The sequence below is a fragment of the Manis javanica genome, chromosome 7 (genome assembly GCF_040802235.1).
Source record: "Manis javanica isolate MJ-LG chromosome 7, MJ_LKY, whole genome shotgun sequence".
Classification (NCBI taxonomy): domain Eukaryota; kingdom Metazoa; phylum Chordata; class Mammalia; order Pholidota; family Manidae; genus Manis; species Manis javanica.
This window is the reverse complement of record NC_133162.1, coordinates 329,705-351,006: the sequence shown is the minus strand read 5'-3', so window position 1 is coordinate 351,006 and position 21,302 is coordinate 329,705. Positions and strand designations below refer to the sequence as shown.

The 21,302-nt window shown below is 47.9% G+C and overlaps 1 protein-coding gene across 9 annotated transcripts in view; it reads left to right on the top strand.

Moving 5' to 3' along the window:
• Positions 1-21,302, top strand: part of SCART1 (scavenger receptor family member expressed on T cells 1) — a 40,752-nt gene that overhangs the window by 11,618 nt on the left and 7,832 nt on the right. For 5 of the 9 annotated variants that reach the window (XR_005059491.2, XM_037011719.2, XM_037011715.2 and 2 more), the window contains exons 2-11: positions 12,943-13,012; positions 13,661-13,796; positions 13,991-14,101; positions 14,830-15,048; positions 16,612-16,929; positions 17,805-18,101; positions 19,039-19,347; positions 19,720-20,025; positions 20,164-20,481; positions 20,553-20,867. Coding sequence is in view for 8 of the 9 variants with exons in the window: in XM_037011719.2 (XP_036867614.1) it covers positions 14,982-15,048; positions 16,612-16,929; positions 17,805-18,101; positions 19,039-19,347; positions 19,720-20,025; positions 20,164-20,481; positions 20,553-20,867 (1,930 nt within the window). In the remaining variant the exon portion in view is untranslated. Of the gene's footprint in view, positions 1-12,942; positions 13,013-13,660; positions 13,797-13,990; positions 14,102-14,829; positions 15,049-16,611; positions 16,930-17,804; positions 18,102-19,038; positions 19,348-19,719; positions 20,026-20,163; positions 20,482-20,552; positions 20,868-21,302 lie in introns of those variants that run through there. The other 4 variants (XM_037011718.2, XM_037011720.2, XM_037011714.2 and 1 more) reach the window with 4 other exon arrangements.

The following is a 21,302-nucleotide window of genomic DNA, read 5'->3' as shown; positions in this document are numbered from 1 at the left end:
GTCAGTCTCTGTGCTCAGAGAAGGGACCCTGCAGGCTGCAAGGGACAGCTGGCCAGCCCCTTAGAGGTAGGCAAGGGCTTGCTGACCTCTGACCTGGGGTCCTGGCTCCAGTGGAACCCAGATCTGGTGGCCCAGGGTGCGGGTAGGTTGGTTCTGTGTCCCTTTGCCCCAAAGTCATTTCACAGCCCTACTTCCTCATTTATGATTTAGTGATACTTGCTGGGTCTTACTGTGTGTCAGGCGGGGCTCTGGACCCCGACAGGACAGCGAGCAGACAAGTTCCTGTGTGGAGCTCAGGTGTCGGTATAGTGAAGCCTGTTGCCAGCCAGCAGGAGGGGGAGGAAACTTGGGTGGGCAGCTGGTACAGAGTCCTGGAGACAACAGGGAACAGTGTGCCAAGTGGAGGGAACAGCGGCTGCAAAGGCTGCGGAGGGCATGGGGCTGGTGTTGGGGGGAGGGGCCTGGGCCTGGGAGCTGGGGAAGGTCAGGTGGGCTATGTGCTGGGAAGGGGCGGCGGGTGAGGCAGCAGATCTCAGGATGGTGCTGGGTCAGTACAGTGGGCCTGGCAGTGCCGCTTGGCAGGTGTGGAGGGTTCTGGGCAGAGGCTGATGACTGCGCTGTGGCCAAGATGCCACTGGATGGGTTTGGGGCGGGGCCTGCTGATGGTCTGGAAGTGGGTGTGGAAGAATGAGGGGTCCAGGGCTCTGGGATCAGTGGTCTTGGGGGGCTGGAAGGAGTCAGGAGCAAATTTTCAGTGTGCTAATTTAGAGGTGACGGGACACGTAGGTGGGGATACGGACAGGTTAGTCTGGAGTTTGGAGCTGGGCTGGAGGCAGGCACTCAGGGCCTGCCTGGTACATGTCATTTCATCATGAGACTGAGAAGAGCACCAGGACTGGGTCCCCGGTTGAGGGTGTGGAGTGGGGAAAGCCCCTGAGCAGTGGGGGGGGGCCCTGTGGGTCCACACATCTGCTCTTCCATTGCTGTGGGCCAGGTCTGAGTGTGCTGGAGCTCATCTGGGCGACTGAGCATGGCCAGCACAGAGGACCAAGGGAGGACCCACATGTGCTGATGTGCGCCATGTCCACCCTCACAGCCCTATGCAGTCTTCCTGCTGGGCCTTGGCAGGGGGCAACGGGGCACCCAGGCAGGACTGCCCACCCTCAGCCTGTGTCTGCAGCACTGGTCTGGGTGCCCTGCTGCCCCCAAGTCCTATGCCAACCAGGTAGCTTTGCAGAGGGGAGGCCAGGCCTCCTAGGGAACAAGCGCATGGCCCCGCATGCATGCCCAGCCCTCCCTCAGGTGCTTCTGCGCCCCTGCACCCTCCCAGGAGCCTGACGCTGTGCCTCCCCAAGTCATGGGTCCTGGCTCCCCAGGCTGCTCACAGCAGGTCTCTGGGCTGCTGGGAAGTCTCGCCTGTTTGCTGAAGCCCTTGGCGCGTGGGTGGAGCTTCTCGGGAACCCCAGCACCCATGGACAGCCCCCCTGACCAGCTACTTCCCAGGGCCTGCTCCCCACAGGTACTTGGCTTAATGTGGCCCAAATGTCACCTCCAGGTCCTACAGTCCTGCCGATTTCTCAGTCACTCTCATAGCACCCAGGCCCACCTCAACAAGTGCCCAAGATGTGGGGCTGCCACCCCTCCCATCCCCCAGGGTTAGCATTCACCTGGCCCCCTGCAGTGGCCCTCCTGGCCCCTGCCTTCCCCACAGGCTTCCTAAACCCTACACCCTCACGCCGCTGTTCTCAGAAAACAAACCAGGGGGCAGATGCCCCACTTCCTGCCTCCCCTGCAGAGACCTGATCTTTATTCACACACATCCCAGGGCGCCCTGCCAAGCCGGGCTGGCCTCCTGCAGGCTGTCTGAGTACTTGACTCTGTCCCCCACCCGAAGGACCCCTCCCTGGGCTTTGTTCCTAGGCCTTACCTTTCCTGGTTCTAATGTCAGCATGGAAACAGGCTCCAGCCTGCGGTCTTAGAGAGGAAAGGAAGCAAAGCCCAGGCGAGCAGCCGCCCCACCTCTCCTCACAGACCCCCCTGTCCGTGACCGTTCTGGTGGTCCCTCAGCAGGGAGGAGGCCTCCCGCCCCTGGCCTGTGGCTGGCTCTTGGGGTCGCTCAGTGTTGTCTGTGGGGAGGAGGGAATCCACCCCCAGCCCCGCCGTTTGCTTCTGTCTACACTGCGAGGTGCACACGCCAGAGGCCGCCCAGCTCGGTCCTGCCTGTGGCTCACCTCGGTGGCGCTCCCAGCCCTTTGGGTATCTGTGTGAATTTTAGAATCATTTGTCAAAACCAGTGTTTGGGGGAAATCTTACATCTTTGCGAAATTGAATCTTCTGTAAGCTTGACTTAAAGTTGGTGTATTTCCATATTTGCTTAAACTTTCCCTTAATGCCGCTCAGTTTTCTGTGTAAGGGTCTTTCCCCATCTTTCATTAGTGTAAGTCCTAGATATTTAATATTTTCATATCTTTTATACGTTGTAGCTATCTAAAAGAATTAATTTTCTGTTTATTGCCCTTATGCAGAAAAAAATTGACTTTTGTTTATTGACTGTGTAATAAATCAGCTTGCTGAACTTTGCTGCGAATTCTGCTAGTTCATCTGTAAATCCTGGTTCTTTGCATTCCCAGTGGCACGTGGGTAGTGACGGCTTCACCTTCGTTTCCAATCCTTAAAACTTTTCTTCTAGTAAGTACCACGCAGGTGAGGACCACAGGGCGGTCATCGGAAGTGGTGAGGGCGGCCTCAGAAGCAGCTTCTGATTTCAGAAAGTAGGACATTTGCTGTGAGATGCTTGTTATCAGATTTAAAAGTTTTGACCTATTTTTAGTTTGCAAAGACTTTATTACCATAAATGGATATTGAATTATGTATTAGAAATTTGTATCTCTTCAGGTGATAATGTGATTTTTCTCCCTTAGTATTTCAGTGTGGCAAATCACAATGCCTGATTTTCCAGTGTTAAACCAACTCTGCACTCCTGAAGGAAAGCCAGCTTGGGCACAGTTAGTATGCCTGGTACACATTCCCTCTGTACTGGTCCTGGGGGGCGGTTTTCCTTTGTGGGAGGTTTATTTTTCTTTAAAACACCATTATTGAGGTGTAATTGACATATAATAAATAGCACATATTTCAAATGTACATTTGATTGGTTTTGACATGTGTGTCCACCGCAAAACCATCCCCACACTCCAGAGCACGCTTCCCCTGCGCCAGGGCCCCTCCCTCCTGCCCCACCTCACACCCACTCCTCTGGGCTACCGAGGACCTGCTTCCTGTCTCTGTAGGTCGCTGTGTTTCCTGGAAGTCTGTGCAAATGGAATCATGTACCATGTGCTCTCTTTAGTCTGGTTCCTTCTGGTCAGCTTTATGTTGAGGCCTGCCCACAGCTCACCCCTCTATTCCTGAGCTGTATTCCATGTGGGGATGTGCCAGTTTGTTTATCATTCACCTGCTGATGGACATTCCAGCTGTTGACAGCTTTTGGCCCTCATGAATTTTGCTGCTAAGAATATTCATGCTTAAGTCTTTATATACACATGTTTTACTTTCTCTGGTAAATACTGAGGCGTGGAACGGCCAGATCATGTGGTAGGGGTAAGTGTAACTTACCACAAACACCCAAACTGTCTTTCAAAGTGGTTGTACTGTTTTGAGTTCCAGTCCCTCCACATCCTCTGCAGCAACTGGGGTGGTCAGTCTTCCATTTCAGCCGTTCTGCAGGTGTGAGTGGCGCTGTGCTCTGGTTTCAGTTTGCATTCCCTAGTATATGCCCTCCATGTTTCTTCTTGGAGAAGTTCAAATATTTTGCCTATTATTTTATTGGATTTTTTGTTTTCTTATTCTTGAGTGTGAGAGTTCATTATATCTTCTGGGTATAAGTCTTTCACTAGATATATGGTTTTCAAATATTTCCTCCCAGGCTATAGCGTGGAGGAATATATTCTTTTTATTCTTTTAAGTTTATTTTGAGGAGAAATTTTAAATTTTGATGAAGTCTAATATTTTTACTGGTTCTTTTATATTTTGGCATATTAAAGAAATATTTGCATGATGCAAGGTCACAAAGATTTTTTCCTCAGCTTTCTTCTAGAAGTTTTATAACTTTAGGTGTTACATTTTGGGCATATGACACATTTTTGAGTTACTCTCTGCATATGGAATGAGGTATAGATCAAAGTTCATTTTTTTCCTGCTGAATTGCCTCTGTGTTTTTGACAAAAAGCGGCTTTCCGTGTTTGTGAGTCTATTTCTGGTCTCCCTATTCAATTCCATTGATCTCTTTGTCTATTTTGACACTGGTACCACATTTTCTTGATTATTATAACTTTATAATAAATCTTCAGATCAGGTGGTGTTAGTCTTCCAAATTTGGCACTTTTTCGGAGTTGTTTGGCTCTTCTAGGTCCTTTACTTTTCCATATGAATTTTAGAATAAGGTTATCAGTTTCTACAGAAAAGTTTTCTGGGGGTTTTGGTTGGCATTGCATTGAATCTGTAAATCAGTTCGGTAAGTTTAATATTAACAGCGTACAGTCTTCTGGGCCAAGTGTATCTCCTTTTTACTTAGGTCTCTTTAATTTGTCTTAGCAGTCACTTGTAGTTGTTGATGCATAAATCTTTCACATCTTTTGTTGGATATATTCCTAAGTAGTTCATATTTTGGTGATATTGTAAGTGACGTTTTCAAGTTTTAGTTTGTAATTGTGGTAATGTATAGAAGAACAGTTGATTTTTGTGTATTGATCTTGTGTCATGAAACATTGTTAAACTCACTTATTAGGTCACAAAGTTAAGTGGAGACATGGAAGAAACATAAAAGAGCCAAATCAAGTCACTGAACAAAATTAATCCCAGATAGGACATGAAATAAAAGGATCATATGAACATAATACTAATATAGGTAGACTGTTTGGAATGCCTATTGTGTTAGGAATATAGCTAAAAAGCCAATAGAAATAAAGTGGAATACTAAAGAAGCTTAATTAACCCAAAAGAAGTTAGGAAAAGAGGAACAAAGAGTAGATAGACAAATAGAAACTCTGCTGTATCAGTCATCACATTTGGTGTAAATGCTTCAACAATCTAATGATAAGGCAGATTGGATTAAAAAAACATGGCCAAGTTATACACTATTTACAAGTGATGTACTTTAAATATAATGTCACAAATAGGATAAAAAAATATATATATATTCCATGCAAATAGTGAGTACATGAAAGCTGTTGTGGCTACATGAGTGACAAACAAAATTAGACTTTAAGACACAGTGTATTGCTGAGATTGAAGATCACCTTATTGTGCTGACAGGGCCAGTTCACCACAATAACAAGGTGATCTTATCAGTGAATGCAATTATTAACACTTTGAAAATACATGAGGCACAAATCGACATAAGAGCAGAAATAGACAAAACCACCTCACAGTTATTGTACAGTATGTAGACAAAAAATTCCATAATTCATAGAAAATGTAAACATTATTAACCAAATGATGTAATAAAAATTCATGAACATTATACTGAACAACTGCACAATATACATTCTTTTCAAAACCTTATGGTATATTCACCTGTATAGACTGTATATGGGCCATGCAATGAATGTCAGTAAGTTCGGAAGGATTGAAACCCTGAAAGTATCTTCTCAGACCACACAGAATCCGACTAGAAATCGGTGTCAGAAATACGTCTGGAAACCTCCTAAATATTTGGAAATCAAGCAACACACTTCACAGAAACAGGCTAAAGCAGAACTCACAAAGGGAGTTAGAAAATATTTCAAGCTGAATGATGGTGAATACAAAACAAACCTTTCTATAAAGGAAAATCCAGACCTATATGACCTCGCTGGTGAATTACATCAAATATTCAAGAAAAAAGAATTGGAACTGCAGATTGGAGGGGAGAAGGAAGTATTTTCCACATCTTTTAATGAGGCCAGCATAACCCTGAAATCAGAATCTGCCAGGGAAATACAGAACAATATGATTTATAAATACAAAATCCTTAACAAAATATATACAATCAGATTTTAGCAGCATATAAAAAGGATAACATATCATAAGCAAGCTCGGTTTGGCCCAGGAATGGAAGGTTAGGTTAACATTAAAAAATCATTGAAGTAATTTATTAACAGAAAAAGGGGGAAATTATATGACCATCATAATAGATGCAAAGAATCCATCTGACAAAATTCAATGCTTATTTATCCCGAATATAAGATTTGTATGGATATGGAAAGGACTTAGAATGGCCACAGAAATATCTTGAAAAAGAATTAAGTGTCAGGATGTATAATATCCAATTTCAACATTCATTTTACAGCTACAGAAAGCAATGACACTGTGGTGTTGGTGTAGATAGAATGGAACAAATGGACAGTCTGGAAATAAGCCTACACGCGCGTGCGCGCACACACGTTCAGCTGATTTCAGTCAGAGTGCAAAGGCATTTTAATGGGGGAGGGAAAACATCAGCCAGTTGCATCAGGTACCCACTTGGGAGAAATGGAAGCCCTGGCATCTCCCTTGGCACACACAAAGGGATTTGAGATAGTCCTTGACCTAAATGTAAAGGCCCAAACTGTAAAGTATCTAGAAGAAAACACGGGACATCTCACAGCCTTGGGAAGGTAAAGTTTTCCTAAAGATATTACAAAAAGGAAAAACATGACCTCTTCTCATCAAAATACACCAAAATGTAAAGGCAGCCAGAAACTGGGAGAAAACAACCAAGAACTTGTGTGCAGAAAATATAAAGTACAACAAATCAGTAGTGAAAAGACAGACAGCAAAGACAAAAAGACAAGTTGCTCCAACAGATGACTTTCAAAATACGTGATTGGCTAATAAGCACATAGGAAGGTGCTCAACACCATTAGTCACCAGGGAAACGCAAATTAAAACCATAATGGGAGAGCACGCTGCACACACAAGAATGGATGAAATCAAAAACAATGACCACACCGGTTGTTGGAGAAGATGTGGAGGGACTGGAACTCAAAACAGTACAACTACTTTGGAAGAGAGTTGGGTGTTTGTGGTGAGTTACACTTACTCCTGCCACACGATCTGGCCATTCCAGTCCTTGGCATTTACTGGAGAGAAATGAACATATTCATCCACCGAAAGACTCATACAAGAGTGCTCACGATAGCCTATTTGTAATAGACCCAAACTATACCAGCCCAGGACAACACGGGGCCTGTCCAGGGGGCTCCTTCAGAGTTTGCTGGTCACTCATGCACTCCAGTGTCACGGTTTCATCACGCTGTAGCTTCATGCAACCGCCGCAGGAAGCAAGCTGACTGCCACCCCAAAGACCCTTTATTGTCGCCCTGCCTCCATTGCCACACACCTGACCCCAGGAAACTACTAATACGTTCATCTCTGTGGTTATCGTATTTCAAAAAAGTGGTATAAATGGGGTCATGTAGCACTTATGCTTCTGACATTGCTTTTTAAATTCAGCACCATTTCCTGAGGTTCATCCAGGTTGTGGCATGTATCAGTAGTTCATTCCTTTTTGTTGCAGAGTAAGATTCCATAGTATGGATGCACCACAGTTTTTTTTAAACTATTTGACCATTAAAGGACATTTAGGTAGTTTCCAGTTTCTGGCTACTATGAATAAAGCTGCTCTGAGCATTGCTGTAAACATTTCTTCATGAAAATGAGTTTTCATTTTTCTGGGATAAGTGCCCAAGAGTGTGATTGCTGGGTCACATGGTGAGTCTAGTTTTAGGCTTAAAAAGAACTGTCAGCATTTTTCATTGTCATTAATTTAAAAAAAGCCATTCTGGTAGTTCTGTAGTGATATCTTGTGTCTTTAGTTTGCATTTACTTAATAATGGCTAATGAAGTTGAACATCTTCTCATGTCCTTTTATGACATCTGTATATCCTCTTTAGTGAAATGACTGTGTATAAATTCTAACTGAATATTTTTTAATGCTGAGGTTTTTAGAGTTTTTGTATACTCTGAATACAAGTCCTGGGTTGAATACACGATTTGCAAATATTTCCTCCCAGTATGTAAGCATTTTCACAATACTTTTGCAAAGCAAAGATTTTTAATCTTTACAAGGTCCATCATTTTTTAATACAATTTTGCTTTTAGTTTCAAATCTAAGAATACTTTGCCTTATCTTAGGTACCAAAGATTCAAAAAAATCTATTTTTTTCTAGAAGTTTTACATTTTACATTTAAGTCCATGACCCTTTTTGAGTTAATTTTTGTATAGGGTACTAGGTCAAGGTTGACCTTCATTTCTTTAGAGAAATTGTATTGCATTTTTTATTGTATTGCTTTGTTCATTGATAGTAGATAGAAATGCAGTTGACTTTTGTGCTTTGATCTTGTGCCTGTGACCTTGTTGAGTTCATTTATTAGTCCTAGCAGTTTTCTTTTCATAGACTCTCTGGTATTTTCTACATAGACAATTACATCATTTGTAAATGGAGACAATTTTCATTTCTGTTTTTTTTTTCCTTGGGTAAATGTTCCTAATTAGGTTGACAAGTTATCTTCCATTTCTAGTTTTCTGAGAGGATTTTGTTTATCATGAATGGGGTATGAATCTTGTCAAGTGCTTTTTCTGCTTTATGTGAGATGATCATATACTTTGTCTTCTTCTGCATATCGATGTAGTGGTCCACGATGATCGCTCTTCAAGTATTGAACCAGACTTGCATGCCTGTGATAAATTCCACTTAGTTGTAGTCTATTATTCTTTTTACATATCAGACTATTTTTGACAAAGTTTTGTTGAGGGTTTTACATCTACATTCATTAGTGATATTGTTCTATGGTTTTCTTCCTCTGTGCTGTCATTGCTTTGAATATCAGGGTAATCCTGGTCGTATAAATTAAGGTGGGGAGTATTTCATCTTCTTATATTTTCTGGAAGAGATTGTGTAAAATTAGCGTATCTCTAAATGTTAGTAAAAGTCTTTAGTAAAACAATTTTGTCCTAGAGATTTCTTTCTCAAAAGTATTTAGACTTCATTTTAGAACAGTTTTAGTTTTACACAAAAATAGAGAAAATAATATAATAAGTTACCATATATTCCACACCCAGTTTTGTTATGATGAATCTTTTACATTAGTATGGTACATTTGCTGCAATTAATGAAACAATATTGATACATTATTGTAAACTGAAGTCCACAGTTTATTCAATTTCCTTAGTTTTTACCTAATGCCCTTCTTCTGCCGGAGGACACTGTTTAGGACACCACATTATGATTATTCATCACGTCTCCTTGACTCTTCGTAGCTGTGACAGTTTCTTATACTTTCCTTGTTTCTGATGACCTTACAGTCTGAAGAATACTGGTCAGGTGTAGGATGCCCCTTTACTGGAATTTCTTTGATCTTTTTCTCATTAGACTGTGGTGAAGGGGTTTTGTGAGGGCGATCACAGTTCATCACATTATACCAAGGCTACATGCAATTAACATGACTATGGCTGTTGATGCTGACCTTGAGCACCTGGCTGAGGTCGTATTTGTCATGTTTCTCCACCATATAGTTACTGTTTTCTCCCTGTCTGTATTTTACTCTTTGGAAGGACTATGTGTGGCTCACACTGAAGGAGTGGGGAGCTATGTTTTCTCTCCTTGAAAGCAGAGTGTCTACACAATCTATTTGGAATTCTTCTGCATGGGAGATTTGTCTCTTCTCTCACATCTATTTATATTAGTATGACTCATGGATATTTATTTTATACTTTGGGTTATAATCCAATGTCTTAATTAATTAATCAGTCAATTAATTTTGGTCGCTCACTTGCTCCAGCTTTTGCCTTTAGGAGCGCTTCGGTTAGCCCTGTGTGCCTCTGGCATACTTCATCATCAACATTTTTTGTGCATTGTTTGTTTTTGATCACTTCTTTATTTCTGGCACTGTAGCTCCAGGCTCATCTTATATATTTCCCACTCCAGGCTTAGAATCAGTCGTTTCTCCAAGGAGCGCTGGTTCCTTTTACTGGAGTGGGATATCAGAGACCAGTATCTGGGCACTGGGATGTCACTGCTTCCCGGCACTCTCAGCTGGCAGAGCAAAGAGGTATATGCGTGCATCCACATATCTATGTACGTATCTATACAATATAGAATGATTTATATCTATATAAATATATGCATACAATATATATATACACATACCTATGAATATCTCTGTATGCAGCCATCTGTACTGCACGGGCTCAGCGTGAGACCTTGCTGATGCTGCCCCATCCGATCCACCACCGTGTGGGGCATCCGGGCCCCCTCCCCTTGCTGATCTGTACGTGTTCACTCCAACAGTGAGAAGCTTGGATTCAGGAGCATTTTGGTCACAAACATTTCATTTCTCTAACAGTTGTAGGACTATTCAGGTTATCAGTTTCATCTTGGCTGAGTTTAGTAGTTTGTGGTTTTCAGGGAATCGGCTCATCTTTTCTAACTTGTCATGTTTATGAGTTTATTAAAGTTGTTCTTGGCGTTTCCCTGACATCCTTCTAGTGGCTGCAGGATCTATTGTGATATCACCTTTGTTATTCCTGATATCGATTTGTGTCTTCCCTTTTTTAATCTTTCCAATCTTCTTAATTTCATTGTTTTTTTCCAGAGCACTAGCTTTTTGTTTCACTGATTTTCTCTATTGTTTTAATGTTTTCAATGTCACTGATTTATGTCTTATCTTTGTTTCCTTCCTTATCCATATTTTGGCTTTATTTAGTTCTTTTTTTCCCCTTGGATGTTTGAGATAGGAATTTATTGATTTGAGATCTTTCCTCTAATGTAACTATTTAGAAATATAAAAATCCTTAGAATTACCTTAGCTGTAGCCCACAAATTTTGATAGGCTGTTTTCTTTTCTTTTTTAATTTTTTAAAATTTTGGTATCATTAATATACAATCACATGAGCAACATTGTGGTTACTAGACTCCCCCCATTATCAAGTCCCCCCCACATACCCCATTACAGTCACTGTCCATCAGCGTAGTAAGATGCTATAGAGTCACTACTTGTCTTCTGTGTGTTCTACTGCCTTCCCCGTGCCCCCCCTCCACCCCTACGTTATGTGTGCTAATCATAATGCCCCTTTTTTCTCCTTCTCCCTCCCTTCCCACCCATCCTCCCCAGTCCCTTTCCCTTTGGTAACCGTTAGTCCATTCTTGGGTTCTGTGATTCTGCTGCTGTTTTGTTCCTTCAGTTTTTGCTTTGTTCTTATACTCCACATATGAGTGAAATCATTTGGTACTTGTCTTTCTCTACCTGGCTTAGTTCACTGAGCGTAACACCCTCTAGCTCCATCCATGTTGTTGCAAATGGTAGGATTTGTTTTCTTCTTATGGCTGAATAATATTCCATTGAGTATATACACCACATCTTCTTGATAGGCTGTTTTCATCTTCATTCAGTTCTTTGTGTTTCAAAATCCCCTTTGAGATTCTATCTTTGACCCCTGGATTATTTAGAAGTGTGTTGAATTTCTAAGTACTTGTAGATTTTTCCATTGTATTTTTGTCATTAATTTCTTGTTTGGTTCTGTTATGGTCAGAAAACATACTCTGTTCTAAATTCTTTAAAATTTGCTAGGGTTTGTTTCATGACTGAGGGTATAGTTTTGGTGAATGCTCCATGTGTGCATGAACTGAATGTTTGCTCTGCTCCTGTTTTGTGGGGTGTTCTGCAGGTGTCAGTTAGATCCTGCTGGTTGATGGTGTCGTTCAGTCCTTCTAGACCTTGCTGATTTTCTGTCTAGTAGTTTTACAGTTGCCGTGAGTGGGGGTGTCAAAGTCTCCAGCTAGAATTGTGAATTTGTCTACTTTCAACTTGACCCATTTTTGCTTCATACATTTTGAAGCTCTGTGGTTTGGTGTGTACACATTCAGGATTGCTCTTTTTGGTGGATTAGCTCTTTTATCACTATATAATGTCCCCCTTCTCCCTAGTAGTTTTCTTCCATCTGAAATCTTCCTCTGATATTAATGTAACCTCCCCTGCTTTTTTTGATTAATGTTTACATGAAAAATATTGTTCTTGGCACAGAGAAGACAAGTAGTGATTCTACAGCTACATCTTGCTACACTGATGGACAGTGACTGTGATGGGGTGTATATGGGGGACTTGGTGAAGGGGGGAGCCTAGTAAACATAATGTTCTTCATGTAATTGTAGATTAATGGTAACAAAATAAAAAAACATTGTTCTTGGAACAGCATATATTTAGATAATTTTAAAGATTCAATATCTGTCTTCTAATTTGTGTATTTACACCCATTTATGTTTAAGATTTCACTGATATGTTAGGGCATAAGTCTGCCATTTTTCTTTCTTTTTTCTATCCCACCATTTCTTATGCCTATGTTTCTTTTTTTCTTATCTCCCTGTGGGTTATATGAACATTTTGTAGAGTTCCACTTTGATGGATTTATAATGTTTTTTTAATTTCATATAATTTTCTTATTGGTTGCTCTAGATACTGTGTAACTTACATATGATAGTATATGTAACTTACATGTTTGGTATTGACATTTTACCACTTCAAGTGAAATAGGAGCCTTACTTACATTTAGATTCTTTGCCCTCCCACTTAAAAAATATAATTGTCCTAAGAATTTCCTCTGTATACATTGAGTACCACTTCAGGTAGTGTTGTAATTTCACTCCAGACATAAAATATGATTAAAGAAACTCACAAACTGAGGGGCTATCTGTTATGTTCACCTCTACTTTTCCTGTTTCATGGTTCTTTCCTCTCTGGAAGTCCTATCTTTCAGTTATTATTTTCTTTCTGTTTGGAGGATTTTATTTAGCCATTATTTAAGGGTGTGTCTGCTAGCAACAAGTTCTCTTAGTTTTCCTTCATTTGGGGACATCTTTATTTCCCTTTAATTTCTATAAGACAGTTTCAGAGATCTAGGACTCAGTCTTGACACACTTTTTCTTTCAGCACTTAGAAACTGGCGTGCTACACAGCCTGCTGCCTCCATCTCTGATGAGAAATTTGCTGTCAATCCTCTGTAAGTAATGCACCATTTTCTCTGGCTGTTTTTTGAAAAGTTTTCTTCATCTTTAGTTTTCAAAAATTTAACTGTAATGTGTTTTGATGTGAATTTCTTTGGGTTTACCATATTTAGTGTTTACTTAGCTTCCTGAATCTGTAAGTTTATGTCTTTTACCGAATTTGGGAAGTTTTCAGCCATTGTTTCTTCATATTCTTTTTGGTCCCATGCTCTCTGCCATCCTTCCCAGATCTTCAGGGATAGAAAGATTAGACCTTTGTTATTGTCCCAGAGATCTCTGAGGCTCTATTAATTTTTTGTGTCTGTTTCCTCCCTGCTGTTTACGTTTAGTAAACTCGATTTGTCTTCAGGTTCACTGATGCTATCCTTTGTCATTTCTATTCTACTATTGAGTTCATTGAGATTTTAAAAAATTTCAGTTATTGTATCTTCAGTTTTATAATTTCCATTTAGTTCTTTTAAAAAATAACAGCTTTATTGAGATATAATAAACCACAAACATTCTTTAAAAATGTGCAATCCAGTGGTTTTTAGTGTATTCAGAATCACGCAACCATCACCACCAGCTGATTCCAGAACATTTCATCACCCTCGAGTGAAGCCCTGTGTCCATTCACAGTCATTTCCGTTTCCTCCTCCTTCTAGCTCCTCGCAGCCACTGATTCACTGTGAATTGCCGGTTCAGGCCATGTCATACAAATGGGATCACACATGTGGTCTTCTGTGTCTGACTTCTTTCACTCAGCATCCTGTTTCCAGGGGTCATGATGTTGTCGTGTGGGTCAGTACTTCATTCCTTTTAATGGCTGTATAATATTCCATGGTATGGAATATATCACATTTTATTATCTATTCAATTAATGGATATTTAAGTTGTTACTATTATTTTCTGTTTGTGCATTCTGAATGCTGCTGCTGTGAACATTTATGTACAGGTTTTTATGTGGAGTAAGTTGTCATGTCTCTTTGATACAGACTTAGGAGTAGACTTGCTGTGTCCCAGACTACCTCCATGTTTAACATTTTGAAGAAGTGCCAAACTGTTTCCCAAAGTGATTAACCAATTTCCAATCTTATCAGCAAAATGTGTTTCAATTTTTCCACCTTGTTGTCATTGGTTCATTCCTGTAACTTCTATTTCTTTACTGAAGTTTTCTATTTTTAATTTGTTTCAAAAGAATTTGTAATTTATTGTGGAAGCATTTTTATTATGGCTGTTTCAAAATTCTTGTCAGATAAATCCAACATCTAATTTATCTTGGTATTGGCACCAGTAGTGTTTTATCATCAAACTGTGTTTTTCCTGATTTTTTCATATGATGAGTGATTTTCAGTTGTAGGGTGGACATTTTGGTTATGATGTCAGGAGATCCTTGATTCTTTTTAATCTTCTATTTCAGGAGGTGGTCACCCTGTTCAGGTCCGGGGTGTAGGTACTGGCCTTTAGTGGTGTTAGTTCCAATGACAGTTTAGTTTTCAGAGTCCTCGCAGAACTATCCTGGTCTGTCTCGTTCTTCTGGCACCGTGGGGCTCCAGCCCAGTTGCTGCTGGGCCCCAGAATGCCTGGTGTCACTGCGTCCCCATCCGTGATGGGGAGCTGAAGCCACTGGGCCTGGGCAGAGGACAGAGGCACACAGGGCTCTGCTGCTGTTGTGGCTGTGGACAGATTGGACCATCTGCCTGCTGTGGGTTCTGAGTGAAGCTGCCCTGTCAGCAGCTGTCAGTGTGGGAGGAAACCCACAGCCTGGGCCCCCTGCTCGTGCCTGGCAAAGCCAAGGTCTGCCGAGGTCATTGGCTGCTCTGCTTGCTCGCAGACCAAGAGACAGAGCCTGATACGCTCTCGAAAGGCCCTCGCCCACTCATTGGTCCTGGAAGGCCGATGGCGGCGCCTACTTCTGTATACTTGATCTCTGCCACTGCTCCAGCTGACGCAGGAGCTGGCTGAAGACCTGGGGGCTGCAGGGCCATGAGGGCAGCTTTCTGGGCCTCAGGATTCGGGCCCCTTCTTCTCACTCTCAGGGCAGTACACACTGGTAAGTTTCTCCTTTCTTCACCCATGGAAGCTTCTGGAAGCAGAGGCCCTGTAGATGCTGAGGCCTGGGGTATGAGGATCTCTTACTCTGACTGCTGTCTGCCTGGGTCTTGTTTAGCCCAGAGGTTAGTGGGATGTCCTGGGGCAGGAAGGCACATAGGCTCCGAAGTGTGGACTGCTGGACATTCTTATCCCAATACTGACTGAGTAGGTTTAATTCCAGGGTGAACCCTGCAGACCCACTGCTCAAAGCCCAGAGTGTGGGGCTGGGTCAGAACCTGGACGGCATGGGGGCCATGGCTAGTATCTTGTCCCAATGACCCAGATGGACAGCAGGAGCTGATGAGTCCTGCAGAGGGGCTGCTCCACCCCCTGTCCCCTGGGCAAGGCTGGGCGGCCCGTGGGGAAGTGGGACCACTGGCTGCACCTGGCAGTGAGGGTGAGCAGGGGCTTTAGTCTGCAACATGGAGGGCAGCCACAGGCCCGGTGGATGCTGCGCCAGAGGGTCACAGGGGGGTGGGGTCTGCTGGGCCCAGAAGCCAAGAGGCAAGTCACGCGCAGGAAGATGGAGAGGGTGGGGATCCTGCCGGAAGGAACGACAGGGAGAGGGTACAAGTTGGAGACTGCCCTAGGGAGCTACATACAGTAGCATGGGACTCATGACTTGGCGAGTGTGACTGAGAATGTGGAAGGGTGTGAGAATTTGTGCAAGCATGCATGGGACTGTACACACATGTGAGTGTGCACGTGTGGGCATGCACATGCATGAGTGTGCATGCCTGGGTATGCACTTGTGGAGTGTGCATGCCTGGGTATGCACTTGTGGAGTGTGCATGTGTGTGTGTGTGCAGGTATGTAAGTGTGCAGGTGTGTAAGTGTTCTGAGACAGGGAGGCAGGAGAGGGTAGCAGCATGTGGTGCTTGGAAGCTGATGGAAGAAACCCTCACTGGGCAGGGTGATCCAGGGGTCCCAAGGATGGAGGGTCCTGGGGCTGTGATGAGGTGGGATTTGCCAGGCTCTGGGCAGGAACACCCACGTGCAGAGACCTAGGAGGAGCTGGTGAGGGGATGAGTCTGGTGCGGTGGGGAGGCCAAGGAGGGGCTGAGGCCTGGGAGGCAGAGGGGCAGTCAGGAGTCGGGGGAAGGTGGGGCCTGAGGAGTGGGGGCTGGAGGGTGGAGTTGGGAGGGCAGAGTACCTCCAGGTGGGGGGCCGTGGTGAGCAAGGGAGAGCGTTGGGCGCCCCGGCAGATGTGAGGAAATCATACTTGGAAGGCCGGGGTGGAGTGGCGGGAAGAGCTAGCTCCAGGTGGAGGAGGACAAGGGGTGAGGCCACCCCTGACATGGGAGCTGCAGAGGACCCGGGAGAGGAGCAGGGCACACGCAGGCCATCGGGCAGATCTCTGTACGACTCCCTCTGTCACCTGTCTGGACTGGCTCTGTGGGGTGGGGGCTGGCTTCCTGCCGAGGACTCACAGTGAGGCCTTGGAGGCGGACCAGGGAAAATGTCACCACGTAGCTGGCTTTCCTCCCCCCCTGACCCCCAGGGCTGACTTGTCTGTCTGCAGGCGGACAGGGTGACCTGAGGCTGGCATACAGACACAGTCCGTGTGATGGAGTGGTGCTGGTCCGACACAAGGGCTCGTGGGGGCACGTGTGCAACAAGGAGTGGACGCTGGCCGAGGCGTCTGTGGTCTGCAGGCAGCTGGGCTGCGGGCATGCCGTGGGTGCCCCCAAGTACGTGCCACTGCCCGGAGAGAAGGTGCAGCCCTGGCTCCACAACGTGTCCTGCAGGGGCCACGAGCCCTCCCTCTGGGAGTGCAGCCTCGGGGCATGGGGGCAGAGCGAGTGCCCCTACGAGTGGGTGGTGGTCGCTCTGTGTGCCAGTAAGTCTGCGGGCAGGGGGCGGGGATGGGAGGGGAAGAGGAGGTGGCTTGCAGAGTGAGGGGCACTGGTCTGGGGTCTCCTTGCCGGCTCCTCTCTGGGCCCTGGGCCTGTTCCACACTCCCACCTCACAACCCCTCCTGTGTCAGGTGACCTGAGTTTTCCTCCAGCTGTTTGCAAGGCGCATGCTAGTGCTGCGTGCAGCTGTGCGTCAGCCAGCCCAGATTCTGCGGCTGGAGCTTGTCCCTCCCAGGGGGAGACAGGGCAAACGGGTGAAGCAGTGAGACAAGAGTGTGGAGTGTGGGGCGGCGTGAAGCGGAGAGCAGGGTGGGAGGCAGGGGCTGCTTTGTCTTCTAGACACGGGAAGGGGTCCTGAGGGGCCCACCGAGGGATCCAACCATGATTTCTTAAGAAAATGATGGGGAGGCAAGTGTTTTCCCTCTTGAAGTCTGTCTTGAGGGCCTTCAGCTGTCTCTGGATGCTTGTGGGACCTAGAGCGTAGGACACTTATGGCATGCTGTCTCTGAAGCTGACCCACTACATGGTTTGGGGGCCACTGAAAAGCAAAAATGCAGGGGTCTGGGAGAAAAATTTAGAATTTCAAGAGACTGATAGCAGAGCATTAAACCAGGCATGGGCCCTTCTTAGCGGGGGGCCTTCTGGACGAGGGGACTTTGGGACTCAGAAAGGGTCCCTGCTCAGCATTGCATTGACCCCCTTGAAGAGGGAACAGAGCTGGTCTCAGGCTGCAACCCTTGGCAGGCTCTGAGGCTGAGGGCAGAGGGCCTGCTGGGGACTGCTTTGCCCAGATGGAAGCATCCGGTCATCAGGGCAGGCCAAAGTCTGTGCCTTCTCTAGTGTGGACCTTGCTTCGCAGATGGTACTTTTCGGGAGATCCGGCTGGTGAAGGGACACAGCCCCTGCTCAGGACTCCCTGAGATCAGGAATGTGAATGGGGTGGACCGCCTCTGTGGCCTGCACAAGGAGGAGGCCACTGTGTTCTGCCGGGAGCTGGGGTGTGGTCCTGCGCTCCAGGCCCCCCGCCAAGATGTGGGCGTCGTCAGGAAGTACATGACCTGCAGGGGCTCCGAGCCCACCATCCGAAACTGCAGGCTCAACAACAACCTCCGCAGCGGCTGCGACTTCCTGCAGGATGCTGAGGTGGTGTGCGCAGGTGGGGCTGCTGGGGCAGTGTGCTTGGACGGGGCTGGCCTTGCCGGCTCCAGGGCCCCTGCCCTGCCTGAGGCTCTGGGTGCAGACGCTGTGGGGTGGCCGGAGGCTGTGGCTCCAGCTCTCATAGCTGGCTCTTGTCAGCGTCACCCTGCTGTCTTAGAGGAGATAATGGCAGGCTGGGCAGGGTGAGGAAAGGAAGAGAGGAATGAGCTCTTCCTGCAAATTCTGACATTCTTTTGCTCATGGTTGCTTTGGATAGAGACTGAGAGGTAGGAGCACAGAAGAGCTCTCAGATGGCTCCCAGTGGGGCAGCACCAGGGGGCTCCCAGCGTGCACAGTCTGTGGGCACATCCCAGCAGAGGTGCCCAGCTCAGAACCCCAGGCTGGTGGGAGCTTCCGGCTATTGCTATGGCATCTGCGCTGTTTCAGCTGCGATGGTCGCATATCTGATGAGCTCAAGGTTGGGTAGCGAGCCACTCCCTCCCAGCCCAGCCTCAGAGCTGTGAGAGTGAACTGGCGCTCATAGATCCTGGCTGTGGTCTGGGAATGGGGCAGGCTAAAATGAGGGGGTCGGCCCATTCTCTTCAGTGCCCACAAAGGGGCTGTGCTCTGTGGCCTGAGGATCTCACTGCAAAGACTATACAGGGCTCAGATGCCACCACCCTGGGCAGGCAGAGGCTGTGTGATACGCGTGGGCACTGCAGGAGGTGACCCTGACCTCTGACCTTAGGGAAGTGACCGGGGAGCCCTGCTCTGTTCTGGGTATAGCCCATGTAGGTCTCTGGCTACCACTTCTTGTCCAGGGCTTGGCAGACTCACTGCCTGGTGACATCTGCTCTCCCCTGGCAGAGCCTCTTACTGTCCAGCACGGTGGCTTACAGCTGAGCTGTTCCCCTTAGAACACGTCTCCCTAACTGAGAGAGTATGTCTTCCTCCAGGACACACAGAAGCCCGGCTGGTGGGCGGTGAGCACCCCTGTGCTGGGCGTCTGGAGGTGAGGAGAGGCCTGACCTGGGGCACCGTCTGTGACACTGACCTGGATGAGGCCACAGCTCACGTGGTGTGCGGGGAGCTGCAGTGTGGCTCGGCCGTGTCCACACCTGGGGGCGCCCACTTTGGCCAGGGCTCTGGGCTGGTGTGGACAGAGGCCTTCCGCTGTGCCGGCAATGAGTCCCTGCTGTTCCACTGTCCCCGGAGACCTGGGCACCAGTGCGGACATGGCCAGGATGCTGGGCTCAGGTGCTCAGGTGAGGCCGAGGCTCTGGCCTGTCTCCTTCCCCACCAGCCTCCTTCTGTGGCTTCTGCAGGGCACTAAGCCCAGCTCATAACGGTGCCTCTGGCCAGGAGGGCGTATGTGATCCCTTTTGAGGAAGTGTTTCTTCTATGGACCGAGGACGGGCCGGGAGAGGGAGGCAGGAGCTCTGGTCTCAGAGGGATGTGCCCAGGCTGCACCAGGGGCGTGGGCTCCCCTGCAGATGTATGAGCTGGATGCTGAGGCTGAGGTGGGCGTGGGGCTGGTGAGAGAAAGGGCGTGACTGTAGCCACCACACTGGGCACAAAAGAAACCACCACAAGCTGGGTCTGCAGGTCAAGGATGCTGACACCCACTCCCTCCCCAGAGTTCCGGCTGGTCAACGGCAGCGGCAGCTGTGAGGGGCGCGTGGAGCTCCAGGTTCAGGGGTCCTGGGCACCTCTCTGTGCTGCCCACTGGGACTTAGCAGATGCCACCGTCCTCTGCCACCAGCTCAACTGTGGCAACGCGGTGGCCACACCCCGAGGAGGCCATTTTGGGGGCGGACTCGCTCCCATCTGGCCCGATGTGTTTCACTGCGTGGGGACAGAGCCCTACCTGTGGAACTGCCCAGTGAGCACCCTGGGGGCCCCGGCCTGTGCCCCAGGAAACTCGGCCACTGTGGTTTGCTCAGGTGGGTCGGCGAGAGCGCCGGACGGAGGGAGGCTGGGCGGGCGGCAGAGCTCTGCCGGGAGGTGGTGGTCCTCTCTTCTTCGCAGGCTGGAGCCCGACCCCCGATCCCTGCTGGCCCTCCTGCGCTGCCCCTCCCCAGGTCTCCAGCATGCCCTGCGGCTGAGGGACGGACAGAGCCGCTGTGATGGCCGCGTGGAGGTCTCCCTGGACGGGGTGTGGGGCCGCGTCCTGGACGACGCATGGGGCCTGAGTGGCGCGGACGTCGTGTGCCGGCAGCTGGGCTGTGGAGGAGCCGAGCGGGCCTATGATGCGCCTGCGCCCGGGCGCGCGGCCGTTCCAGTGGGCCTGGGCCAGGCGCGCTGCCTGGGCACCGAGAGCCGCCTGACTCAGTGCAACGTGTCCGCGTCCCTGCTGGTGTCTTCGGGGGCCTCGCGGGACGCCGGCGTCGTTTGCTCCGGTGAGTGAGGGCCCCGGCGCTGCCCGTGCTCTCCGCGGGCCGGGCGCCCACTAGTCTCTGTCCGTCCGCAGGGAGCAGGCGGGTGCGGCTGGCTGGGGGCCTGGGCCGCTGTGCAGGGCGCGTGGAGGTGCTCCACGGCGGTGCATGGGGCACTGTGTGCGACGACGGCTGGGACCTGCGTGACGCCCACGTGGTGTGCGGGCAGCTGGGCTGCGGCCGTGCGCTCAGTGCCCCGGGGGCCGCGCGCTTCGGGGCCGGCGCCGGGCGCATCTGGCTGGATGAGTCGGGCTGCGGGGGCCATGAGTCTGCGCTGTGGCAGTGCCCGTCGCGGGGCTGGGGCCGGCACGACTGCGGACACAAGGAGGACGCTGGCGCCGTCTGCTCAGGTGGGTCCAGGTTGCCAAGCCGCTCGTGGATCCTGCAGTTCCTGTCCTGCCTGACGCGGTGCACACTTGCCCACCGGCCTGCGAATGCCCCCGCCCACTGCCCCCTTCTCGGTGTGGAGAACTCTGCAGTGCATTGTGTCAGCGTCCTGTTACTGATGCCACCTGGCAAGGGCCTGCAGGCGGGCGGGGCCCCGGGTCTGCTCGGATGCTGCCGGCGGGCCTGGACCAGCGCGCCCAGCCTCCCCCCTGCCCACACACTCATCTCACGTCGGTGCCTGAGGGTCCCTGTCCCACATCCCTAATTCTGACCTGTGCTCAGCGCACTGGATGATTTTCTCCATGTATTTTTAAGGTGGTGTATGAAGTTTTCCTTTTTTGCTCATATCAGAGGCATCCACATCAGAGCTTGTCTGGGTGTGATCATTCTTAAGTGAC